The following is a 24,896-nucleotide window of genomic DNA, read 5'->3' as shown; positions in this document are numbered from 1 at the left end:
ATTTCAGAATGGAGGTGGATCTCAGTGGTATTTCCAGAGCAGCCATGCCTGTCCTCTCTGCACCTGCTGGAGAAGTGAACCCTCCGGGTAAAACCGAGCCAGAGAAACCTCGTAGTTCCAGCACCCCATGCTCTCCAGTCAAGCGGACTGTGTCCAGCTATCAGATTCTTCACATGGACACCAACTACTTAGTTGGCTTTACTACCGGTGGGGAACTTTTAAAGTTGGCTCAAAGGTGGTCAGGCAGCGAGGCGGGTGCAGCAGATACTTTGCCCGGCCAGCATACCAAGCAGCAGGATGTAGGATTGACTAGAAGTTCCAGAGTCTACAGAACCAAGAATCGATACTATCAGCCGTATGAGATCCCAGCTGCAAATGGGAGAAGACGACGGCGAATGCCAAGTTCAGGGGAAAGAACTGTCAAGTCATTGTCCTTTGAACCCAACAGATGTCTACGTGGCCCTTTGCCAGTTTGCCTCATTAAGGGAAAGAGGGCTCAGTCAAAATCCTTAGATTACCTAAACCTAGATAAAATGAATATTAAGGAGCCAGCAGACACCGAAGTACTGCAGTACCAATTACAACATCTCACACTTAGAGGGGAGCGTGTGTTCAGCAGAAATAAAACTTGAAAAGAAATGCATTGCTTTATTCAAGATACACAAGGAACAACACTGAGCTTGTGATAGTCAGTGGCATGCTTGCCCGAATTTCATTGTGACTGATGGGAGTCGACAAACTGGACAATTTGACAGTAGATATTTAAATTTCCTTGATGGAATATTGATTCTATACAAACTGTGCACCGGGCTACAAAATCAGTGCTCCTTCTGATGGGATTAACGTGGGTTAGATAGTGTAGGTGGACTATGTTACATTCCAGAAAGATTAGAAACAATACTCCAATATTATTGGTAAATGGTTAAAATAATCTTCACTATTGTTATGGCAGGTATAATATGAAAAGGCTGAAGTACTCCGAACCATTGTTTTGTAGCAATAATAACCATTTATCAAAAGTCATCTTCAGTTTAACTTCATTTCTGCCTTTTATGAGTTAGAGTTTAGTTGTGAGTAATAGCTGCATATACTTCTATTATTGGAAAGCATTTGAACTCTGATCTAATTAAATAAACACGGCTGTTCAGGTCCTATCCAATGAAATAAGGTTCATTTTAAATTGACTATATATGAAGGTTCAGATTACTCTTGTCTGCAGTTTAAACTGATAAACATTGGATCTGCATCAGAAGACAACTACTTGTAGAGCAGTGATTCTTAATGTCCGTTTGCACTGGTCTTCTGACAGACTATTCTTTGACTGGGAAACCTGAACAAAAGTATGAATTTTTGACCAATAAACTTTAGTAGAGCTAGCTATAATAACCCATCCCTAAATTAATCCAGATGTTTTATGAACTTGTATTACTCTTTCAATATGGAAGAAGGCAAATGCATACTTTTATTCTGGGGACAGGGGGACCTTCAAGTTTCCTTCTCGAATGAATCAGTTTGTATCAGTACATTATGTGAATCGTAAGGTAAACATTTTAGCAGTATGTTTTAGCTTTCTAATTAATATTCATAATATAAATAATGTTTATAGTCTTTACATTAAAGATACCAGATGCAAGTTAAAAATTTAAATGTCTTACTACAGGTACATTCTCAATATTGCTGAGTGTTGTGTTGAAATTGCTCCACTCAACTTTGTGAGGGGAAGTGCTGAAGACAATGCAGAATTTCCCTTGGTGTCCTTTGACACTAATCTACAATGCTGCAGCAAGTTTCCAAATGCAGCAAAAACGTCAGCAAAGCTGGCCGTCTGATTAATTCTTTCTCACCCAACCATTTCACAATTTTCTGTTCTTTTCCAACACACAGGACAATTTAAACATAGGGGAAGACTTCTCTCACTGTAGTGAACTGACTCTGGTCAAACCTTTGGAACACATGTCTGATTCATCTTCAGGACCACACAATGGTGCCTATGTTTAAATTAATAGTGCTTAGCTGAGAATGATTTTTTTTCTATCTGCCAGTGAAGAAAGTGGGAGTTTATAAAATGGATGGGACGTGGAAAAGGTCTTCTGTATTTGGCAGCAACCTATTAGTACATTTTCAGAAGCTATTGATATATTTTTAGAAACTGAATGTTCAGATTTAGATAGTATTTTAAATGTAGGAAAATGCCACGCACATTTAGACACTAGGATTAACTGTTCCCTTCAATTTTCCAATAGGAATTCAAGTGTTTTGGGAAGAAGAGTATCAAAAATCCCTGATCTGAAATTGAATTAATACAACTTTTAAAATTTGCATATTATTGTTTTCATTCTTCAGTTCTTCAATACCAATATTTAAGTTTTTTTTGTTATCTGACAACTTTTTTTAGACTGGATCAACAGTCCATTGAAGCCCAGTTTATCTGACACTCTGATACTCATTGTTTAGCCAATTTTGCCAAAGTCCAACTTTTTTTGTTTGTTTTCTAAAGATGATTACCTGTCAACTCATGTAACGTCTTCACAGCCACCTGGCACAAATGGGCCGGGCTGCAATGATTTAGCAATAAAATACAAAGCCTGCTACTGGGAGCTGAAGTACTCCAGACAGTAGATGACTGAAGAACTACTCTGAATCCTTTGGTATGTTAACTCCAATGTTTCCTTCAAAAATTCCAGGGTAGAATTCTAGGTGCGATTTTTTTTTTTTTTGAAACATAGAGGGGCATTTTTTGAAAATTGTGGGGCATTGCTGTAGAAACTTCTGACCTGCTTTTGGTCCCCAGTAAAATATCTCCAGTTTTTCAGAGTCAAATTGCTGGGACATATGTCCTTGTTATTTCTTTCCAGCTGCACCATTTGCTACAAGTTCTGCGATGTAAAATCGGAGTGACTCCTGCCAACGAACCGGAAGCTGGCAACAAACAAAAAATAACACTGGAACTGCACGTGTGCAACTACTTCCGCTTCGTTGGCAGCAGTCACGTCCATAAATAAAATGTTCATTGCTAATGATTAGCATTTAACAACCAGTTACATTGTCATAATAAAATCCAAATAAATAGATGGTTGAAACAAATAATTAATATAAATAAGACGTGGAGCTCAATTTTCTCCAGTGATTTGCGCTGTTTTTTTGGGCACAGGCCGCTTTATTTAGCCTGTTTTTTTTTAAAAAAACTTTCTCTAATCAATTTGCACCGGCGTAATTCAGTTAGTTACGACTTTTTTTTAGGTAAGTTTTTTTTCAGCCATTTAGGCAAGTTTGGCCAGCTGAGAGTTACGCCAGTTCTTCTTAGGCCAGCGTATGTGGCCTCTGTAGAAAAACCTTCTGGAGAGTTAAGTAAATCGGCGCAGGTAAGTGCAGCAGATGCCCAGACGGCAGCAACATTCAAGGTAAGAGGGGGCGGGGGGGGGGGGGGGGGAGAAGCCTTTTGGGTATAGTTAGGTGCAGGGACCGGGAAGGAGAAGGCCATTCGGCCTGGGATAGGTGCGGGAGAGCAGACCGGGAGGCCACTCGGCCAGGGCTAGGGGCGGGGGAGCGGACTGGCAAGCCACTCGGCCAGGGTGGGGGAGCGGACCTGGAAGCCCTTTGGCCTGGGATAGAAGCGGGGATCGGCGCTGGCATCGGGAGGGAGGGTGGGAGGGGACTTTAATAATTTAATGGAGGTAAGTTGCTGCAATGTATTTTAATGTGTTTGTGCAGGTTGCGAGCCGAGCTATAAAAGTGTCACTTTCCAGCCTCGGCCCGCATTGAGTCCCGGGTTACCCCGTGACAACCTGATCTTGACGCAGATCAAAGCTCCACCCCCAAAACTACAGGACAGGCTAGGCTGCGCCAAACTGAAGAAATAAAATGGGGAAACTTGGAACATTTTTTTTGCCGTACTTGGGTCCCAAAAAAACAGGCTTAACTCTTCAAGTATACCCAAAAAAAGCTTTGGAGAAAATTGAGCCCGTAGTCTGTAACAGCAGTACAATTTTTTAATTTGCTGGTTTTTGAATTGCTAACAAGCTCTGCCAGAAGGTTAACTCATTCTATGTTCTATGAAGTTTTAGTATTCGTTATTCTAAAGCAGGAATTCATCTGAGCCTAAAACAATATTAAACCACAATAGCTGCATAGGATTAAAGTTCAGGTACTCTATTCCTTTCATAGTTTTCATTTAGCTTTCTTTAAATTAAATACAGAGATCAATATAATTTCCTTTTGTAAGACTATTGTTTATGTTACCAGCACAGTTTTATGAATTATTCTGGTTAATGACAGAAACTAAATTTTGATTTCGTTTTGATCACTGATTATGTTGTAAATATCGAATTGTATAGTCACTGGCAATATTATTAAATAAGGAAGAGCTTATAGCTACATACTATGGCATTTTTATAGATATTGACCTCTGAGACGGAATTACCTGCTCAAAGGTACCACTAACCCAATAAAGTTGCTTTTCTAAAATCACATTTTAATTAAACAAAAAAATCAATTTATGTCCTGTCCTGTGGAGAACATTTCACGGTTTTCAAAAATCTTTATAGAAACATAGAAATTTACAGTGCAGAAGGAGGTCATTTCGGCCCATCGTGTCCGCACCAGCCGACAAAGGGGCACACGGCCCTCGGTCAACAGCCCAGAAAGTTACATATAAACCTATGAACAATGTACATAGGCGGACAGGTAAAGAGCATCTGGCCCAACCAGTCTGCCCCACACAACTACGATACCCTATGTATCGCAACATTTTATACTCCACCCCACCTGGAGCAATGCGATCTCCTGGGAGAGGCAAAACAAATAGAGGCCAATTGGGGGGAAAAAATCTGGGAAAATTCCTCTCCGATCCATCCAGGTGATCAAAACTAGTCCAGGAGATCACTCTGGCCGTATTAGATTCCCTGAAGTACTTGCCATCGTGTCTGCGCCAACCACTGAGGTTATCCAGTCTAATCCCACTTACCAGCTCTATATCCATAACCCTGAAGGTTACGGCACTTCCAAGTGCACATCCAAGCACCTTTTAAATGTGGTGAGGGTTTCTGCCTCCACCAAGATTCTCCATTCCAGGCAGCATCCTTCGAAATCTCCTCTGCACCCTCTCCAGTGCAATCACGCCCTTCCTATAATACGGCAACCAGAACTGCACACACTATTCCAGCTGTGGCCTAACCAATGTATTATACAATTTAAGCATAACCTCCCTGCTCTTGTATTCTATGCCTCGGCCAATAAAGGAAAGCCGTCTTATCCACCTGGCCTGCTACTTTCTGAGATCTGTGGACAAGCACTCCAAGGCTCCTTTGTTCATCTACACTTCTAAGTGGCCTACCATTTAATGTGTATACCCTTTCCTTATTAGCCCTCCCCAAGTGCATTACCTCACACTTCTCTGAATTAAATTCCATTTGCCACTGTTCTGCCCACCTGATCAGTAGATTAATATCCTCCTGCTGTCCACGACTTTCTTCTTCATTATTAACCACACAGCCGATTTTAGTGTCGTCTGCAAACTTCTTAATCATACCCCCATATTCAAATCTAAATTATTGATATGTACCACAAAAAGCATGGGACTCAGTACTGAACCCTGTGGAATCCCACTGGAAACATCCTTCCTGTCACAAAAACATCCATCAACCATTACCCTTTGCTTCCTGCCTCTAAGCCAATTTTGGATCCAACTTGCCACTTTGCCCTGGATCCCATGGACTTTTACCTTCGTGACTAGTCTGCCATGTGGGACCTTATCAAAAGCTTTGCTAAAGTCCATATAAACTACATCGTACGCACTACCCTCGTCGACACTCCTGGTTACCTCCTCGAAAAATTCAATCCGGTTGGTCAAACACGATCTTCCCTGAACAAATCCGTGCTGACTGTCCCTAATTAATCCTTGACTTTCTAAATGTAGATTTATCCTATCCTTCAGGATATTTTCCAATAATTTTCCCACTACTGAGGTTAGGCTGACAGGCCTGTAATTACTCAGCCTATCCCTTTCTTCCTTCTTAAACAAGGGTATCATATCAGCAGTCCTCCGGCACCTTGTCTAAATCCAAGGAGGACTGGAAAATGATGGTCAAAGCCTCTGCTATTTCGTCTTTTGCTTCGCTCAACAGCCTGGGATGCACTTCATCGGGCCTGGGGAATTATCCACTTTCAAAGCTGCTAAACCCTTTAATACCTCCTCTCTCACTATGTTTATTTCATCCAGAGTTTCACACTCTTCCTCGATAACAGAATCCACATTACCCCTTTCATTTGTGAAAACAGACGCAAAGTATTCATCAAGAAGCATAACCACATCTGCCTCCACACACAGATTATCCTCATGGTCTCTAATAGGCCCTCCCCTTTCTTTAAAATATCTTCTTGATCTTAACATATTTATAGAACATCTTTGGGTTTTCCTTGATTTTACTTGCCAATAATTTTTCTAGTTCTCAGCATTCCTAATATCTTTTTTAATTTCACCTCTGAACTTCCTATATTCCTCCAGAGATTTTACAGTATTTAGCCGGCGGTATATGACACAAACTTCCCTTTTTTTTCTTTATCCTCCTCTGTAGGTCCCTAGACATCCAGGGGGCTCTAGAATTGTTATTCCCACCCTTTTTCTTTAAGGGCACATGTTTGGCCTGAGCCCTCCAGATCTCCTCCTTGAATGCCTCCCACTGTTCCGACATTGATTTAACTTCAAGTAGCTATTTCCAGTCCACTGTGGCCAAATCACTTCTCAACTTAACAAAGTTAGCTTTTCCCCAATTTGGGACTTTTATTCCTGCTCTATTCTGGTCCTTATTCATAACTACCTTGAATCTGACTGAATTATGGTCACTGGCACCCAAGTGCTCTCCCACTGATACCCCTTCCACCTGCCCAGCACATTCCCCAAAACTAACTCCAGAACCATCCCCTCCCGTGTTGGACTTGTTACATACTGACTAAAAAAATTCTCTTGAATGCATTTTAGGAACTCTGCACCCTCTATACCCTTCACCACTGTATTTGTCCCAATCAATATTGGAATAGTTGAAATCCACCTACTATTACTGCCCTATGGTTTTTGGACTTCACAGAAATTTGCCTATATATTTACTCTTCTATCTCTCTCCCACTGTTTGGGGGTCTATAATACAAGCCCAGCAGTGTGATCGCCCCTTTTTTATTTTTCAGTTCGACCCATATGGCCTCATTTGATGATCCCTCTAACATATTATCCCTCCTCACAGCTTTAATAGTTTATTTAATCAATACTGCGACCCCTCCCCCCCCCCCCACCTTTTTTACCCCCTCTGTCCTGTCTAACAATCCTGTAACCAGGAATATTGATCTGCCAAACCTGCCCCTTTTTTAGCCATGTCTCTGTAATGGCTATAATGTTATACTCCCAAGTGTCTACACTTGTGTTCTCAGCTCATCCGCCTTATTCGCTATACTCCTTGCATTGAAGTATATGCCATTTAGCACAGGACGATCTCCTTGATTACTACTTACCCTTGTTTCCTCTCTCTTACAAACTCGCTTTCTACATTCTTGCTTTGCAATTTCAGCTTTACTTCCTTCCCTATTGAATTTGTTCTCGGGTTCCCATCCCCCTGCCAAGCTGGTTTAAACTCTCCCCAACAGCACCAGCAAAACTCCCTGCGAGGATATTGGTCCCAGCGCTGTTGAGATGCAACCCGGCTGGTTTGTACAGGTCCCATCTCCCCCAGAAGACTAATTTTTATTTGCCGCCACTGTTGGTCTTGATAATGGGCAGTTGGAGACTAAATATTTTTGCTTTTAATGAATCATTCAACATTAGAGACTGCATGTTTACTGATGTCTCGGTTATTGAACTGGGCAACAGGCTTGACCCTGTGGTATGGCTTAGTTATTTTAAACTTGTGCCATGCTATCTCCTAATCTAATAGTTTTTCATATCTTTTAATAAGCATAAATTAAGATGATGACTTATTCATATAATAAAAACTGAGTCTTTTAGTTGTTGAAATGATCCTAAAGTTGACGGCTGTAATTTACTTGTATTTTTAAGATATTTATTGAAGGCTAAATTTATTGAATGTTGCTGAAGCTATTCAGTTGAAGAATGAAGGCCATAGTTACATTGCAGCAGTTTGTGATAAATAAGAGGTATTAACAGCTACTGTAATCTTTTGTAATACAATAAAACTGTTGATCCACAACTCTACTTCAACACTGGCACAAAGAGTGGGGAGCAGTGCAACAGTAAGAGTGCTTGTCCAGACCTTACTGTCCAGACCTTACTCAGATTGCTTGCAAGTGCTATTCACAAAAGAAACACCTCTCTGAAGTTTGAGCAGCATTAAGAGCTCTGACATATAAAACTGAATAACTAGCTTGATGTGGAGCTTAATAAATATATAACATGGTGCCTGGATTGTCCAACTACACTTCCTGAAGGTGCTACTGATGTGGTATCAGTGTGAGTGACTTCAGGAGCAGTTTGGCAACAAAGCAGGACGAGATCACTTTGAGCAGCCAGCTGGAACGTTGTTAAATATTTTAATTTGTCTAGTCCTGAAAGCCTTTTCAGGTGAGTTGTGAATGTTACTGTTTGAAATCCATGCCAATTCGAACCTGGTCATTCACATCACCACCAACCAGAGAAACCCACGGGTACAAAGTTGCAAAGTGAGAATCCATGGCAACATCAGGCCAGCTGTTAGACAAATTGCTCAGCACATGTACTCGAATTACAGATTCTGTAATTAAGCACTATATATAAACTAGGAATGATTCTGGATGTAACTTTTTTCTGTCTGCTTTTGAGTGCATCAATATAAAGCTATAACATTACAATTTGCTACATTAGTCGCATGTGTCTCTTCGTACAGTTAGACAATATTTAATCTTTGATCTATGAATGTTTTTAACAATTACTGCTGTAGTTTATGCATATTTTCCTAGTATTAACCTCTGCAAAGAAGTAACTGGGTAGTGTTAAATGTAGGTGGAGACTGAGGTGACGTTTTTGTTTGTTTCTATAAACCTAATATTCCTTTATGTTCTAATAAGCTGATTTCTTGACCTTTTTAATTTTCATGGCCTACTGAAACTAGTTTGTGTTGTAGTGCATGGTTATAGCTTTATTTCTAAACAGATCTGTTTATAAGGTTGATGACCACATGCCTTGCTGTAATCTAAGATTAGATTCTACAGCAGAACCTTGATTAATACACACCAAATTTGCCAAGAATTGAGCCTGAAACATGTCTTCTGAAAACAGGATGCAACTACTGTTTGTAAATGTAAACGTTCCCGTCTCCTCCTTGCTCCTCACCCCCTAACATGGTTGTTTTGTTTGAAAAATATTTATCATCAAGACTTCTACTTTTGTTATCCCATGTGAATATTTTGGTTACATTCGCAATAAACTAGTTTAGTAAATAAAATAATGCTGAGTAAATTAAAATAGGATAGAATCTCAATATTCTCTTCCACATTTGTTTATATTTTTTAATCTGGTTTTTAAATTCTTTTTCCGTTAATCTAAGAAACTATTAAATAGAAATAAAGGAATGAAAAGATATTCTGCCCACCAATTTATTTTACGCTATTAAAACTACCTGTTTACACTTATCCGAAGTGACTTCAGTATGGACGTAGCAGGAGATTGATTCTGGTGTCCCTTGAAGGCAGCACTTGCATCACATCCTGGCCTGCAACCCAGAGTTGTATGGAGGTGAGTTTCTCTACCAGGATACAACTGGAGTGGGCCAATTTACACTGTATGTCTTGCATTGGAGCTTTACACGGGTTTCACTCCAGAACTGTGCACTGGATTGTTAAGTGTGTGTTGCATGTCACCTCTGGTTAGGAGTGGGCATATTTGAAATGACCTTTAATAGAAATTTCTCTGCATCCTCTGGGATATCTTTTATGAACACGAACCCAGCAAGAGATTCTATATGACCTATAGTTACATAGTAGTGAGATTGAGCCATTTTGGCATTAATTAATGGGATAGGAACAATGTGCTTGATTGTTTATACATTCATGTTACCAGCAGTTGCTGTTTACTGCAGTGATAACCCTTCTTCAGTGCAATTCAACTTGTAATCATAAGTGCACATTAAACCAGTAAGGATTTGGATATTATTTATTGTTTTTTAAATATATAATTTTGTACGAGTTTAATATATTGTATACAATCTTAAGCAAATCATAGATGAACTGCATAAAAAACCCTGCGTATAACCAACAATAAAGGTAATTTCCAAAATAAGTTGAGCTTGCCTTCTGTGTCATCTGTCCATCTTTTAGGGAATTGTCACTGTGTTGACTGTGATTAGTCTGTTACTAATGAGAAAGCTGAATCCAAACAGTTAACACAACATCACACCCAAATGACAATGATTTCATTCTTTATTTAAATGCAAGTCATGTCCTTACACCAAATCTTTTACAAGCAAACAAGAAACATTTGTCGAACGGTCTTAATAAAACAGGTATTTTTAAAAATATATATGACTTAATAAAGGACAATTGCGATTTTGACCTGAGATCTCTGCACTGAAGTCCTCTATACAGTACATTTGATATCCAAAATATGCAGTGCTGCAATTTGAATGGAGAAAGCTGATCTTGGAATTGGGGCAATCTAAGCCAGTTTTTAAACATAAGTGACAGAATAGGTATTAGTAAAGATAATTATGCAATGCTTTGCGTCAGCACTTGAACAGCATAGCCAGAGGTAATTTAATTTATAGGTTATATTGGGAAGTTCTATTAATTGATCAACCACATTTTATTTCATAGTTTTGATGTGGAGAGTTTTACACACATTTTACAATGCCAACAGCAATAATTGAGCCAACAATCCATACAACAACAGCTTGTATTTATATAGCACCTTTAACATCGTAAAACGTTCCAAGGTGCTCACAGGAGTATTATAAAGCAAAAATTTGACACCGAGCCACAAAAGGAGAAATTAGGCCAGATGACCAAAATCTTGGTCAAAGAGGTAGGTTTTAAGGAAATTCTTAAAGGAGGAAAGAGCAGTGGAGAGGTTTAGGGATGGGAATTCCAGGGCTTAGGGCCAAGGTAACTGAGGGCACGGCCACCAATGGTTGTGATTATAATCAGGTATGCTCAAGAGGGCAGCATTCAAGCAGTTTTGGGGGGGGGGGGGGGGTTGTGGGGCTGGAGGAGATTAGAGGTGAGGCCATGGAGGGATTTGAAATCAATATGTTGCTTAACCGAGAGCCAATGTAGGTCAGCGAGCACAGGGGTGATGGGTGAATGGGACTTGCTGCGAGTTAGGACACGGGTAGCCGAGTTTCAAATGATAAGTTTACATAGGGTAGAACATGGGAGGCCAGCCAGGAGTGCATTGGAATATTCAAGTCTAGAGGTAACAAAGGCATGGATGAGGATTTCAGCAGCAGAAGAGCTGGGCAGGGTTGGGCGATGTTTCAGAGGTGGAAATAGGCGGTCTTCGTTATGCTGCAGATGTGTGGTCGGAAGCTAATTTCAGGGTCAAATGTGACACAAAGTTTGCAAACAATGTGGTTCAGCCTCAGACAAATGCTGGGGAGAGGGATGGAGTTTGTGGCAGGGTCCGAAAACAATGGCTTCGGTCTTACCAATATTTAATTGGGGAACATTTCTGCTCATCCAGTACTGGATGTCAGTCAAGCAGTCTGACAATTTAGAGACCATGGAGGGGTCGAGAGAAGTGGTGAGGTAGAGCTGGGAGTTATCAGCATACATGTGGAAACTGACGCTGTGTTTTTGGGTGTTGTCACCAAGAGGCAGGATACAGATGAGAAATAGCAGGGGGCCAAGAATAGATCCTTGGGGGACACAAGATGTGACGATGCGGGAGTGGGAAGAGAAGCCTTGACAGTTGATTCTCTGGCTACAGTTAGATAGATAACTGGAACCAGGCGCATATAGTCCCACCCAGCTGGATGACGGTGGAGAGGTGTTGGAGGAGGATGGGGTGGTCAACCGTGTCAAAGGCTGCAGACAAGTGAAGTAGGATGAAAAGGGACAGTTTATCTTTCTCACAGTCGCAAAGGATCTCATTTGTGACTGATGAGTGCCATTTTGGTACTATGGCAGGGACGGAAACCTGATTGGAGGGATTCAAACATGTAGTTCTTGGAAAGAGATGCACATTGGGAGGCGACATTGCAAGGATAGAGGTGTCAAGGTTTGGTTTTTTGAGGAAGGGGTGATGACCGCAGATTTGAAGGAGAGGTGACAATACCTGAGGAGGGAGAGGGGGACATTTCTAATGTCCGCTAATGTGGGAGCCAGAAAAGGAAGTTGGGTGGTCTGCAGTTTGGTGGGAATAGGATCAAGGGAGCAGGAAGTGGGTCTCATGGACAAGATGAGCGCAGGGAGATCGGAGAGAAACTGGAGAAAGATGTGAGTTCAGGGCAGGGGGGAACCATAGGGGAGGTTTGGCCCAGTGGGTTATGGGAAGGAAGGGACATGGCAGAGGCAGCTGATTGGTCATCTCTATCTTAGCAACAAAGAAGCCTATGAGCTCCTCACACTTGTTGGAGGTGAGAGTGGAGGAGACGGGCGCGGGGTTTAAAAAGATGGTTAGCAGTAGAGATTATCTTTGTGTTCCAGAATGATTCCGGAATAGTGAGCAGTTTTGACATACCTAGAGCAGGAACCAATAATGTTTTATTTGGTCCAGCCAGATCTGATGGTGAATGGCTAAATAAATTGTCCACTATATCCGTTCAAGTCTCTGTCCCTTGGACTTAAGGGAATGAAGATGAGGGCCGTGCAAGGGGGAACAGCCAGGGTGAGGGAGAGTAATTGTTTTAATACGGATTAGGGCATCAAAGGTGGTGGTCAAAATTAATCGAGCAAAACGTCAGAATATTAATCATAGTTTACAACCCACACTATTAAGCTCTGACTAATTGCATTCTACAGATGACTCATTCATCATACCAGTAACCATTGTGTTCCATAAAGCCTTTCATCATCTATATCAATCTTTATCCTTATAACTTTGAGTACCATCTGAACCAGATATTCATACGGTTCCTTTTAAAGGCATTGCTTCACATAACTTATTCCGTTAAAGTCCTGAGTATACATTCACTGCTAGAGGGTTTCTTTTCATCTGCAGTCGTATTTAAGGTTTATTAAATTTGTACACGCATTCTATAGTTCTGTGATGACAGTATAAATTAAATAACCTGCTCGCACCTGCATTTTCCAAGTCTCATTATTTTAATGACTCGAATCATGTTCCCTCTCAATCTATTTTTGTCTTGTGTAAAAACATTCAGTTTTTCTTCAAAGCTTAAAATTTGTTACATTTTAACGGCTTCACTGAATTTTTTTCTCATATTCAGCATCAAAGATTATTTCAGTGAGTAAGCCACCTACCCACTCTCCAAATACCAATGTGCCAATGTCTGGTAGTAAAACAGAAACCCCTCTTGCTATAATTGGCTTGCTGAATTGGCACATGCCCATCTTTTGGATGAGATGTCAAACCTGAGGTCCCATTTTCTTGTTCTGGTGCATGTAAAAAAAATCCTGTGATACTATTCAAAGAGCAATGCTGCTGGCATCTTGGCCAACATTTATCCCTCATCCAACACCACCAAGGACAAAACTGATCAACTGGTCATTTATCCCATTGGTTGTTGTGGGTCCTTGCTTTGTGCAAATTGGCTGCCATGTTTGCCTATACAACAATGACTATACTTGACTGCGAAGATCCTGAGGAAGTGAAGAGCATTATTATTAGAAAATCTGTCAGTATTTATTCTTCTGCTATTCAAAGACTAGAAAGACAATCAGTCTATATGACGGGCATAAACTACAAATTAGGTTAATAAATCATTGGTTGAAAATCAATACATCAGATATCACTTGTTTACAGAATTTTTAACATTTGCTCCTTGGATATATAAAAATAATAAAATATAACACTTCACTAACTCCCTTAGTAATACTGCACTTAGATCAGCAGCTCTAATAAACTTATACATGAGGTTTCATCTGGCCACCATGGAGCTCTAGCCTCCATCTTAGTGACTTGTCTGCAGCCTTTGACACAGTTGATCACTCTATCCTTCTCCAACACTTCTCCACTGTCATCCAGCTAGATGGGACTGCATTTACCTGGTTCCATTCTTATCTATCTAATCGTAGCCAGAGAATCACCAGTAACGGCTTCTGTTCCTGCCCCTGCATCGTTACCTCTGGTGTCCCCCAAGGATCTATTCTTGGCCCCCTCCTACTCATCTACATGTTGCCCCTTGGCGACATCATCCGGAAACACAGCGTCAGTTTCCACGTGTACGCCTGGCACCCAGTTTTAACTCGCGATCACTTCTCTTGACCCCGCCACGGTCTCTAAATTGTCAGACTGCTTGTCCGACATCCAGTTCTGAATGAGCAGAAATTTTCTCCAATTGAATATCGTGAAGACCGAAGCCACTGTTTCAGATCCTGCCATAAACTGCGTTCCCTAGCCACTGACTCCATCGCTCTGCCCAACTCCTGTCTGAGGCTAAACCAGACTGTTCGCAATCCTGGTGTCATAGTTGACCCTGAAATTAGCTTTCGACCACATAGCCACAGCATGACCAAGACTGCCTATTTCCACCTCCAAAACATCATCCTTGTCTGCCCTTGCCTCAGCTCATCAGCTGCTGAAGCCCTCATCCATGTCTTTGTTACCTCTAGACTTAACTATTCCAACGCACTCCTGGCTGGCCTCCCACATTCTACCCTACGTAAACTAGAGGTGATCCAAAACTCGGCTGCCCATGTCCTAACTCGTCCCCCTCACCCATCACCCCTGTGCTCGCTGAGTTACATTGGCTTCAGGTTAAGCAACACCTCAATTTCAAAATTCTCATCATTTTCAAATTTCTTCATGGCCTCACCCCCTCCCTATCTCTGTAATCTCCTCCAGCTCCACAACCCCCCCCCCCCCCGAGATGTCTGCGCTCCTCTAATTCTGCCCTCCTGAGCATCCCTGATTATAATCATTCCACCATTGGTGGCCGTGCCTTCTGTTGCCTAGGTCCCAAGCTCTGGAACTCCCTGCCTAAACCACTCTGCCTCTCTACCTCTCCTTCCTCCTTCAAGACGCACCTTAAAACCTAACTCTTTGGCCAAGCTTTTGAAGACCTGTGGTAATTTCTACTTATGCGGCTCGGTGTCAAATTTTTATCGCATAATACTCCTGTAAAGCGCCTTGGGACATTTCACTATGTTAAAGGCGCTATATAAATACAAGTTAGTGGGTTGCGTAAAGCTGGGAACACATTGCCTGAGCTACTCCTCTGATACCCTTTGAAGTTCAACCTTAGAGATAGGAAAACAAAAGGTGTTCTCTACAATTGAGTACAGTTCATCAAATTAAACATCAAGCAGGTAATAAGCACAAAATAATTTGCATATGTTACAAAGCTCTTCACAAACTTATTCAGGACAAAACAAGTAGCCTGTGTTAGCTGGTTTCTACTTGCTAAACATATTTGCATATGAAAAGCGCAATGTCTCTCTGAGTTCTCTTCCACAATCGCAATTTCCAGAGACCCGTAAGAAATGTGGATTCTACCCCCAACCTAACCTTGCAGTAGAACAAATTGTAAGTAACTAGGCTCATCTCATAAATATAGATATTTTAAAATAAGGGGATTTACTTATGATTGAGAATAACATTAATCTCCCTGTCAATAGGAGGTGGGTGGGGGGCTTGACCCATCCACCTCCATGGCACGAACCTGGTATTGCAGTACTTCCAGGAACGGTGCTTGGGCTCTAGGCCTTTTGGCTAAGAGCAAAAACATTGGTGCAGAGTGATCCTTGAATGGGCCCAAGGTGACCTTTGGCGTTTATGATCTGACAAAGAATTGGAAAGATTGGCAACGAATAAAACATTTAAAAAAAAAATTAATCTCCCTGTCACATTCTAGGCCCTAGAACGACCATGCTTTTGTTATCTTTGGTCGTGATTTCTCCAACATCCTCATTACTGACCTTCCATTCTCCTCCTTCCATGTTAAACCTACAATATGAGTAACCGTCTGCAAACTCCTGTTAACTCGGGTCGATTATGCACAGAGTAACTTTAACGATCGAAAAAAGAAAGACTTGCATTTCTATAGTGCCGATCATGACCTCAGGACATCCCAAAGCACTTTACAGCCAGTACGCACTTTAAAGTGTAGTCACTATTGTATTGTAGGAAACGCGGCACATCTCACAAACAACAATGTGATAATGACCAGATAATCTGTTTAGTACTGTTGGCTGAGGGATAAATATTGGCCAGGCCGCAAGGCTGATAAGTGGCAAGTAACATTCGAGCCACACAAGTACCAGGCAATGACTATCTCGAACAAGCGAGAGTCTAACCACCGGACCTTGACCTTCAACGGCATTACCATTACCAAATCCCCCACCATCAAGGTCGAGGGACATACAGGGTAGGATAAAGAAAAAAAAGAGAGGCTTATGACTGATACTGAGGGCTAAATACTGCAGAATCTCTAGAGGAGTATAGAAACTCCAGGGGTGAAATTAAAAAGGATATTCATCTTCATCATAGGAAGTCCCTCGAAATCGAGGAAGACTTGCTTCCACTCTAAAAGTGAGTTCTTAGGTGACTGAACAGTCCAATACGGGAATTACAGTTTCTGTCATAGGTGGGACAGACAGTGGTTGAAGGAAAGGGTGGGTGTGGAGTCTGATTTGCCGCACGCTCCTTGTTTTCTGCATGCTCTCGGCGACGAGACTCAAGGTGCTCAGTGCCCTCCCAAATGCTCTTCTACTTAGAGCGGTCTTTGGCCAGGGATTCCCAGGTGTCGGTGGGGATGTTGCATTTTATCAAGGAGGCTTTGAGGGTGTTCTTGAAACATTTCTTCTGCCCACCTGGGGCTTGCTTGCCGTGTAGGAGTTCCAAGTAGAGCACTTGCTTTGGGAGTCTTGTGTCAGGCATGTGAACAATGTGGCCTGCCCAACGAAGCTGGCCGAGTGTGGTCAGTGTTTCGATGCTGGGGATGTTGGCCTGATCGAAAACACTAACGTTGGTGCGTCTGTCCTCCCAGGGGATTTGCAGGATCTTGCGGAGACATCGTTGGTGGTATTTCTCCAGCGATTTGAGGTGTCTACTGTATATGGTCCACGTCTCTGAGCCATATAGGAGGGCGGGTATCACTACAGCCCTGTAGACCATAAGCTTGGTGCCATGTTTGTGGGCCTGATCTTTGAACACTCTCTTCCTCAGGCAGCCGAAGGCTGCGCCGGTGCACCTTAATATCCTAATAAAGGATATTAGGAAAGCAAAGAGAGAGCATGAAAAATTCTTGGCAAGTAAAATCAAGGAAAACCCAAAGATGTTTTATAAATATATTAAGAGCAAGAGGATAACTAAAGAAAAGATAGGTCCTATTAGAGACCATGAGGATAATGTGTGTGTGGAGGTGGTATATGTGGATATGGTTCTTAATGAATACTTTGCGTCTGTTTTCACAAACGAGAGGGGCGATGCAGACACCACTATCGAAGAGAAGTGTGAAATATTAGATGAAATAAACATAGTGAGAGAGGAGGTATTAAAGGGCTTAGCAGCTTTGAAAGTGGATAAATCCCCAGGCCTGGATGAAATGTATCCCAGACAGTTAGGCGAAGCAAAAGAGGAAATAGCAGAGGCTCTGACCATCATTTTCCAATTCTCTCTGGCTTCAGGTGTGGTGCCAGAGGACTGGAGGACTGCTAATGTGGTACTTTGTTTAAGAAGGGAGAAAGGGATAGACTGAGTAATTACAGGCCAGTCAGCCTAGCCTCAGTGGTGGGAAAATTATTGGAAAAAATCCTGAAGGATAGGATAAATCTAAACTTAGAAAGACACAGATTAATCAAGGACAATCAGCACGGATTTGTTAAGGGATGGTTGTGTCTGACTAACTTGATGGAATTTTTCGAGGAGGTAACCAGGAGGCGATGAAGGCAAAGCGTATGATGTAGTGTATATGGATTTTAGCAAAACTTTTGATAAGGTACCACATGGCAGACTGGTCACAAAAGTAATAGCTCATGGGATCCAGAGCAAAGTGGCAAGTTGGATCCAAAATTGGCTCAGAGGCAGGAAGCAAAGGTTAATGGTTGATGGGTGTTTTTGCGACTGGAAGGATGTTTCCAGTGGGGTTCCGCAGGGCTCAGTATTAGGTCCCTTGCTTTTTGTGATATACAGCAATGATCTAGACTTGAATATAGGGAGTATGATTAAGAAGTTTGCAGATGATACTAAAATCGGCTGTGTGGTTGATAATGAAGAAGAAAGCTGTGGACTGCAGGAAGATATCAATCAACTGGTCAGGTGGGTAGAACAGTGGCAAATGGAATTTAATCCAGAGAACTGTGAGGTAATGCATTTGGGATGGGCTAACAAGGAAAGGGAATATACATTAAATGGTAGGATACTGAGAAGTGTAGAGGAACAAAGAGACCTTGGAATGCATGTCCACAGATCCCTGAAAGTAGCATGCCAGGTAGATAAGATGGTTAAGAAGGCATACGGAATGCTTGCCTTTATTAGCCGAGGCATAGAATACAAGAGCAGGGGGGTTATGCTTGAACTGTATAAAACACTGGTTAGGCCACAGCTGGAGTACTGCATGCAATTCTGATCAACGCATTACAGGAAGAATGTGATTGCAGTGGAGAGGGTACTGTGGGGATTTTCAAGGATGTTGCCGGGAGTGAAGCATCTAAGCTATGTGGACAGATTAGATAGACTGGATTTGTTTTCATTGGAACAGAGGAGGCTGAGGGGAGACCTCATTGAGGTGTATAAAATTATGAGGGGCCTAGATATAGTGGATAGAAAGGGTCTATTTTCCTTAGCAGAGGGGTCAACAATCAGGGGGCATAAATTTAAAGTAATTGGTAGAAGTTTTAGAGGGATTTGATGGGAAATTTCTTCATGCAGAGGGTTGTTGGGGTCTGGAACTCATTGCCTGAAAGGGTGGTAGAGGCAGAAACCCTCACCACATTTAAAAAGTACTTGGATGTGCACCTGAAGTGCCGTAACCTGCAGAGTTACGGACCTAGAGCTGGAAAGTGGAATTAGGCTGGATAGCCTCTTGTTGGCCGGCATGGACACGATGGGCCGAAATGGCCTCCTTCCATGCTGTAAACGTCTATGATTCTATGATTCTATTTACAACCTCAGCATCCCATTCAACCCTAAACTGAACCTGACCCTACATCCTCTCCCTCACAAAGACCGCCTCCATCCACCTTCTACCATTGCCTGCCTCCAGTCTATCCCATCCCATCTGCCACTGAAATCCTCATCCATGCCTTTGTCACCTTCAAAACTAATTATTAAAATGCTCTCCTTGTTGGCCTCACATCCTCTTCCCTCTGCAATCTTCAGCTCATTCAAAGCTTGTGCCATTGACCTATTGCCAACCAGTGTCTCAGTGGATAGCACACTTGGCTGCAAATCGGAAGGTTGTGGGTTTAAATCCCACTCCAGGGACTTAAGCATATAAATCCAGGCTGACACTCCAGTGCAGTGCTGAGTGAGTGCTGCGCTGTTGGCGGTGCCGTTTTTTGGATGAGCCATTAAACCGAGACCCCGTCTGCTCTCTCAGGTGGACGTAAAAGATCCCATGGCACTATTTTGAAGAAGAGCAGGTGAGTTATCCCTGGTGTCCTGGTCAATATTTATCCCTCAATCAACATAACAAAAACAGATTATCTGGTCATTATCACATTGCTGTTTGTGGGAGTTTGCGGTGTGCAAATTGGTTGCGGCGCTTCCCACATTGCAACAGTGACTACACTCCAAAAAGTACTTCATTGGCTGTAAAGTGCTTTGAGACATCCGGTGGTCATGAAAGGGTGCTAGATAAATGCAAGTCTTTTTATTACCCCCATCGAGACTCATTCGACCATCATCCATGTTCTTGTTGAAATTTCCTAGACTGCCAGTCCACCAATGCCTCAAATTTTAAATTTCCATTTTCCTCTTTAAAACCCTCTCTGGCCTCCCCTTCCTTTCTCTATAAACTCCTCCAGCACTATAATTCCCCTGAGCTCTTCATTCTCTGACTCCAACCTCTGGTACATCCTCCTCTCTTCGCCCCACCATTGGCACCTGTGCTTTCATCACCGAGGCTGCACACTCTGGAATTTCCTCTGTAAGCCCTTGTTACTCCACTCCCTTTTCTTCATTAAAAGCTATCTCTTTAACCAGGCTTTTGCCACCCTCCTCATATCTTTTTCTTCAATTTGACACTAATTTTTTTTCTTTACGTCTGAGTTCCAGTCTTTCAGATGCCTTGGGGCATTCTCTATGTAAATGGCACTATGTAAATGCAAATGTCAGATTTGTATGCAAATTCGGCCAATACCAAAGTTCATTGAATCATTAAACATGACAATAAATGCTACTTAGATTTTTTTTAAACAAGGCAATTTCAGAAAGAAAGGATGCTTTCCTTAAAATTTCAGAGCTCTGCAAATCCATACTTCTGTTATGTTGTTTAAATACTTTTTAAAATGATTGAACTCTGTTGTATAGCAAAGAGATTATATCATTTCCTGGTAATTAACCATCGATTAATTTGTCAATAAATTTCTAGTTATTGTCTCAAGATCAAAATCCTTTATTATAGACATTATCATACATCACTGACTGGGCAGTACACTGGCTAACCTTTTGGTAAGAAGTAAAAACCGAAGCTCAATGCATCACTGGAATTTTCATGGTATAGTATCATCTTAGAATTCACCTGTTAAATGCTCAAGTATCACACTCAGGTTTCATGATATTCCTTAGCATCCAGTAGACATGATCATTTATTCTGTTTCTCTCCCCTTTCTCATTAGGCAACTTTTTTATTTGTCTGCAACTCTTATTTTTTTAAATGTTATTTATTTCTTCATTTATTTTTTATTTTTCTTGCAATAAAAGCACAACCTGTTGTGTGGAGTTATCTCTGAGTTTTTGAAGTCTGTATCTGTGTTTAATGGATCTAAGTTGTGTCTGGACATTTCCTGTGTCAGCTTTACAGCTTTCGTTCAGCACTCAACTGGCCACATCTGTTTAACATGGCAGATTCACAAAGAAACATGTTTAATTTTTTATGAGATCGCTCTTCAAGTTAGCTGGAAAGAATGTTTTATTTTTAGCTATCCATGGCTTGAGAATTATGTACGAACCAATGTAACAGTGTATTATTATGTACAAATTGAAATGGATTTTACCGTCACCAATTTGTAAGAAAAAATACTTTATTGTTTTGTTACAATTAATGCATTTTAGCTCCGTGTGCTATCTTTAAAAATGATTACAGTTCCAACTTAAATAAAATGAATATTATTTTACATCAAAGTCTGTTTTAGTTATGCGCTGTGAATATTGCACTAAACCACACTGTTGAGCAATATAAGAGAAATAGTTCTAATGGGCTCAATTTCCCCCAATGCCGTTTTTTAGCATATTGCAAGAGTTATGTCCGTTTTTTTTGGCCCCGACTACTCCAAAAAAAAACTAGCAGTTTCCCTGTTCTAGTTTTTGAAATTGGCGCCACCCAGCCTTTCCTTTAGTTTCGGGGGTGGAGCCTAATGTCTGCTCTGAAAAAACGATGCCCCCCCCCACCTTCTGCGCATGCACGGGAAAGAAAAATGACGTTTTTGACGTGACTGCTATGGGCGTGCATGCCCAGTACACCTCCTGGTCTGCATTCAGCCATTTTTAAAGAGCCAATTGTGTGTGAGAACTTTAATTCTCATTGGAAAAATCAGAGCTGCAATACAATATGCAACGCGGCTCAAGGGCCAAAAATTTCTCACAGGATAAAGTGGAGGCACTGGTTACTGTAATTGAGGCCAGATGGCAAGAGCTGGACACCAGCAGAGGTCACGTAAAAGTTTCACCAAAAGAAATGAAGAAACGCTGGAACCAGAAGATTACTGTGCAATGGTGACCACCCGAGGTCTGGAAGCCAGTGCAAAAAGAAGTGGCAGGACCTTGGTCAAGTAGTTAGGGAAGTAATATTTTCATTTATTCAATGGAATTGCAATTGTAAATCTGACCATCTGTATATGTCTCACCAAGCAGAAAAGTTATATTTTCATCTTTGCAGAAGAAGGTGGCACGCAACAAAAGGGAAAGAACTCGAATAGGAGAAGGCCCGGAAAATCTGCACCCACTGGCACCCTTGGAAGACAGGATCACTGCTTTTATGGGTCATTTGATGGGTCATTGATGGGTCACAGCAGGCCGGGGCCATTGGAGGGAGCAGCGTGCAGCGGCCCGGCCCGGAAATCGGCGAGGTCCCGGCCTGCAAGACCATCAGTAGGCTGGGGCCATTGGAGGGTGCAGCGTGCGGCAGCATACCACTAGAGGGAGCAGCGCGTGCTACTGCGTGAAGGCGACAGCTAGGAAGCCAGGTCGCTGATTGCAGTGTGGGCAGGCACAGCAGGAGGGGTGAAGGAGCGGCAAGAATCCGTAGAGGGAAGTGACTGGGGCCCAGGAGAGGCATGAATCTGGGGCTCAGAAGAGGCGAGGGCCCAGGGGCAGCATGGGCCAGCCCACACTGCGATGTGTGTGCGCGCTCGGTCTGTGCAGTAAAGCTGGTCTCCAGTTAGTCTTGGATTATCCTTATCACTGGACGAAGACCTAGTTTTGTCAAACCCGTGTGGTGGCTGGTGTGCAACGGCCACCACAAGTTAAAAAAAATCCACGCACAGGCATCTTCCACCCTTCACAATGTAGTTCAGGACCTGGAATATTAGGTCCTTCATTGAAACACCTGTGAACTCAACCTTTTTTGGCGTGGAAACAAGTCATCCTCGTTTCGAGGGACTGCCTATGATGATGATTTGATGGGTCCTGCCTGAAGAAAAGCAACCACCACTGCACAAGCTGGGCCCACACTCGAGGAAGAGGATAAGTCCAGTAAATTCCAAAGTCTGGCTTTGCTAAATGTTAAATACTTCGCAGGGCTAGCCATGCTTCTGTTCCTGGGGATGTCTCCGTCAGCTACGCTTCGGTTGATGCAATGTGCCATCATCAAATAAACCCGATGCCTGTGCTGTGTGAGCCTACTCATGCCACCCTGCCCCCTCCTCTGCTGCTAACCATTTTTCTGTTCTGTTATATTTTGCAGAACTTGAGGCCAACCCCGACGAGGCTGAAGCCGATGCAGAAGTAGATTCAGACGCGGACAAGCCTGAAGAGGAGAATATCTTCCAATCCCACCTTCCAGACCAAGAGCATGGGGGTGAGGGAGAGTGGAAAGAGGAGGTGATAGATGAAGCCCCCACTGTTGTACTCACTCTGGAGGAGATGCTGGTGCCGCCCATTGAGATGCCAGGCCCTTTCCTGAGTGGTCCGAGTGTTGGGACATTCCATGGTTTCTCACCGTCCAAGGCTGCGGGTCCCGGTGCGATGAGCACACCCAGGGCCCCACTGTCTGATGCTGTGCGTCCCAGTGGGGTGCAGCGAACCACAACCAGGGCCCCACCGTCCGAGGCTGCAGGTCCCAGTGGGGTGCAGCGAGCCACACCCAGGGTGAGGAGGGGAAGGAGAGCTCGACAGCGCTCTCCTTAGGTGCAAGATCCAACAGATGTGGTTCGGATGATGGCAATGAATGTGGAGACCATTGAACTTACACAATCACTCCTGGACACCATCAGTGCGGTGGGTGTTGAGGTATCGGGACTGTCGGGAGAAGTAACAACATTCTCATGAGAAATGGGAACACAGTCTGGGCACATGAGGGAGGGAATGTCACAGGCAGCTGATACAATGTCAGTGCACATGAGGGAGGGACTGCTGCAGGTAGTTGAAACACTGTTGGTGAACATGAGGGAGGGAATGTTGCAGGTACTTGACACACTGTTGGTGAACATGAGAGAGAGAATGTCGCAGGTAGCTGATGCACTGTCAGCGAACATAAGGAAAGGAATGTTGGAGGTAGTTGAGACACTGTCAGGGCACATGAGAGAGGGAATGTCGGAGTTAGCTGCTGCAATAAGGGAACACGCCCAGACCACGCGCCCATTGACATAATCAACTGCCACACCCACTCCAAGCTGGGCGTTCCACATTACCGCCTGCTCCCCCCCCCCCCCCCACCACCATCAAGAAGTGCGCATTACCCGAGATGTTCGAAAGAATAAGCTTGGTACCAACCCAAGAAACGCTGCGCCACCGCCTGCGGGCAGGGGTGGAGTCACCAAGACCAAGCACAGTGGGTGGTCTTAGAATAAGGTGGAGGAGAGATGGGTGCAGCCTTTCTTTGCTGCTGTTGTTGTGGTTCTTACTATTATTGTTGTTACTGTTTTAACTGTTCTCAAATTAAAAGTTTTTTGTAAGTTATGTAAATTTACAAGTTTAAAAGTTTGTAAGTGATCTTAAAGTTTGTAAGTGATCTTAACTGAAAACTTTAAAGTTCGAAAGAAGAATATTTTAATTAAAGTTAAATTAAGTACAAACAAGTGTTTGTTAAACTTTTGAATAAAATATAATTTAAATTATAACTGAGTCATTTCCAGTATTTGTTCCATTAACACAACACAATATTACGGAACAGGTCCAAACAGTAAACATGGTCCATTTGGAATAGTTGCCGCTGAGCCTTCAGGCAGCAAAGCGTTGATGGATGATCTGCTGGTACAAGGCTCGAGCAATCGTTAAAGGGGCATGATGGCCTGTCTTCCTCCTCCGTCGTGCTCCGGGTTCAGGTAGTTGCATGGCTTTCTCGTCCTCCTCCTCATCATCTGCATCTTCCTCATCATCATCAGCCACTCTCACCTCAGGTGGGTCTTCTACTACCAGCTGCTGCTGCCTCATGATGGCTAAGTTAAGCAGCATGCAGCAGACAACAGTGAATTGATCGACA

The 24,896-nt window shown here is 42.6% G+C and overlaps 1 protein-coding gene across 1 annotated transcript; it reads left to right on the top strand.

Annotated features, from left to right (window-relative positions):
• The first annotated feature begins 8 nt into the window (after window positions 1-8).
• On the top strand, window positions 9-2,284 carry macir (macrophage immunometabolism regulator). The gene has a single exon (XM_070884229.1). It carries the CDS (start codon window positions 9-11, stop codon window positions 630-632), a length of 624 nt encoding a protein of 207 aa, XP_070740330.1. The 3' UTR covers window positions 633-2,284.
• The last annotated feature ends 22,612 nt before the right edge of the window (window positions 2,285-24,896 follow it).

The sequence above is a fragment of the Pristiophorus japonicus genome, chromosome 1 (genome assembly GCF_044704955.1).
Source record: "Pristiophorus japonicus isolate sPriJap1 chromosome 1, sPriJap1.hap1, whole genome shotgun sequence".
NCBI classification, from domain to species: Eukaryota; Metazoa; Chordata; class Chondrichthyes; family Pristiophoridae; genus Pristiophorus; species Pristiophorus japonicus.
Note: the sequence above shows the minus strand (reverse complement) of the source record. Positions and strands in the feature narration are given on the sequence as shown.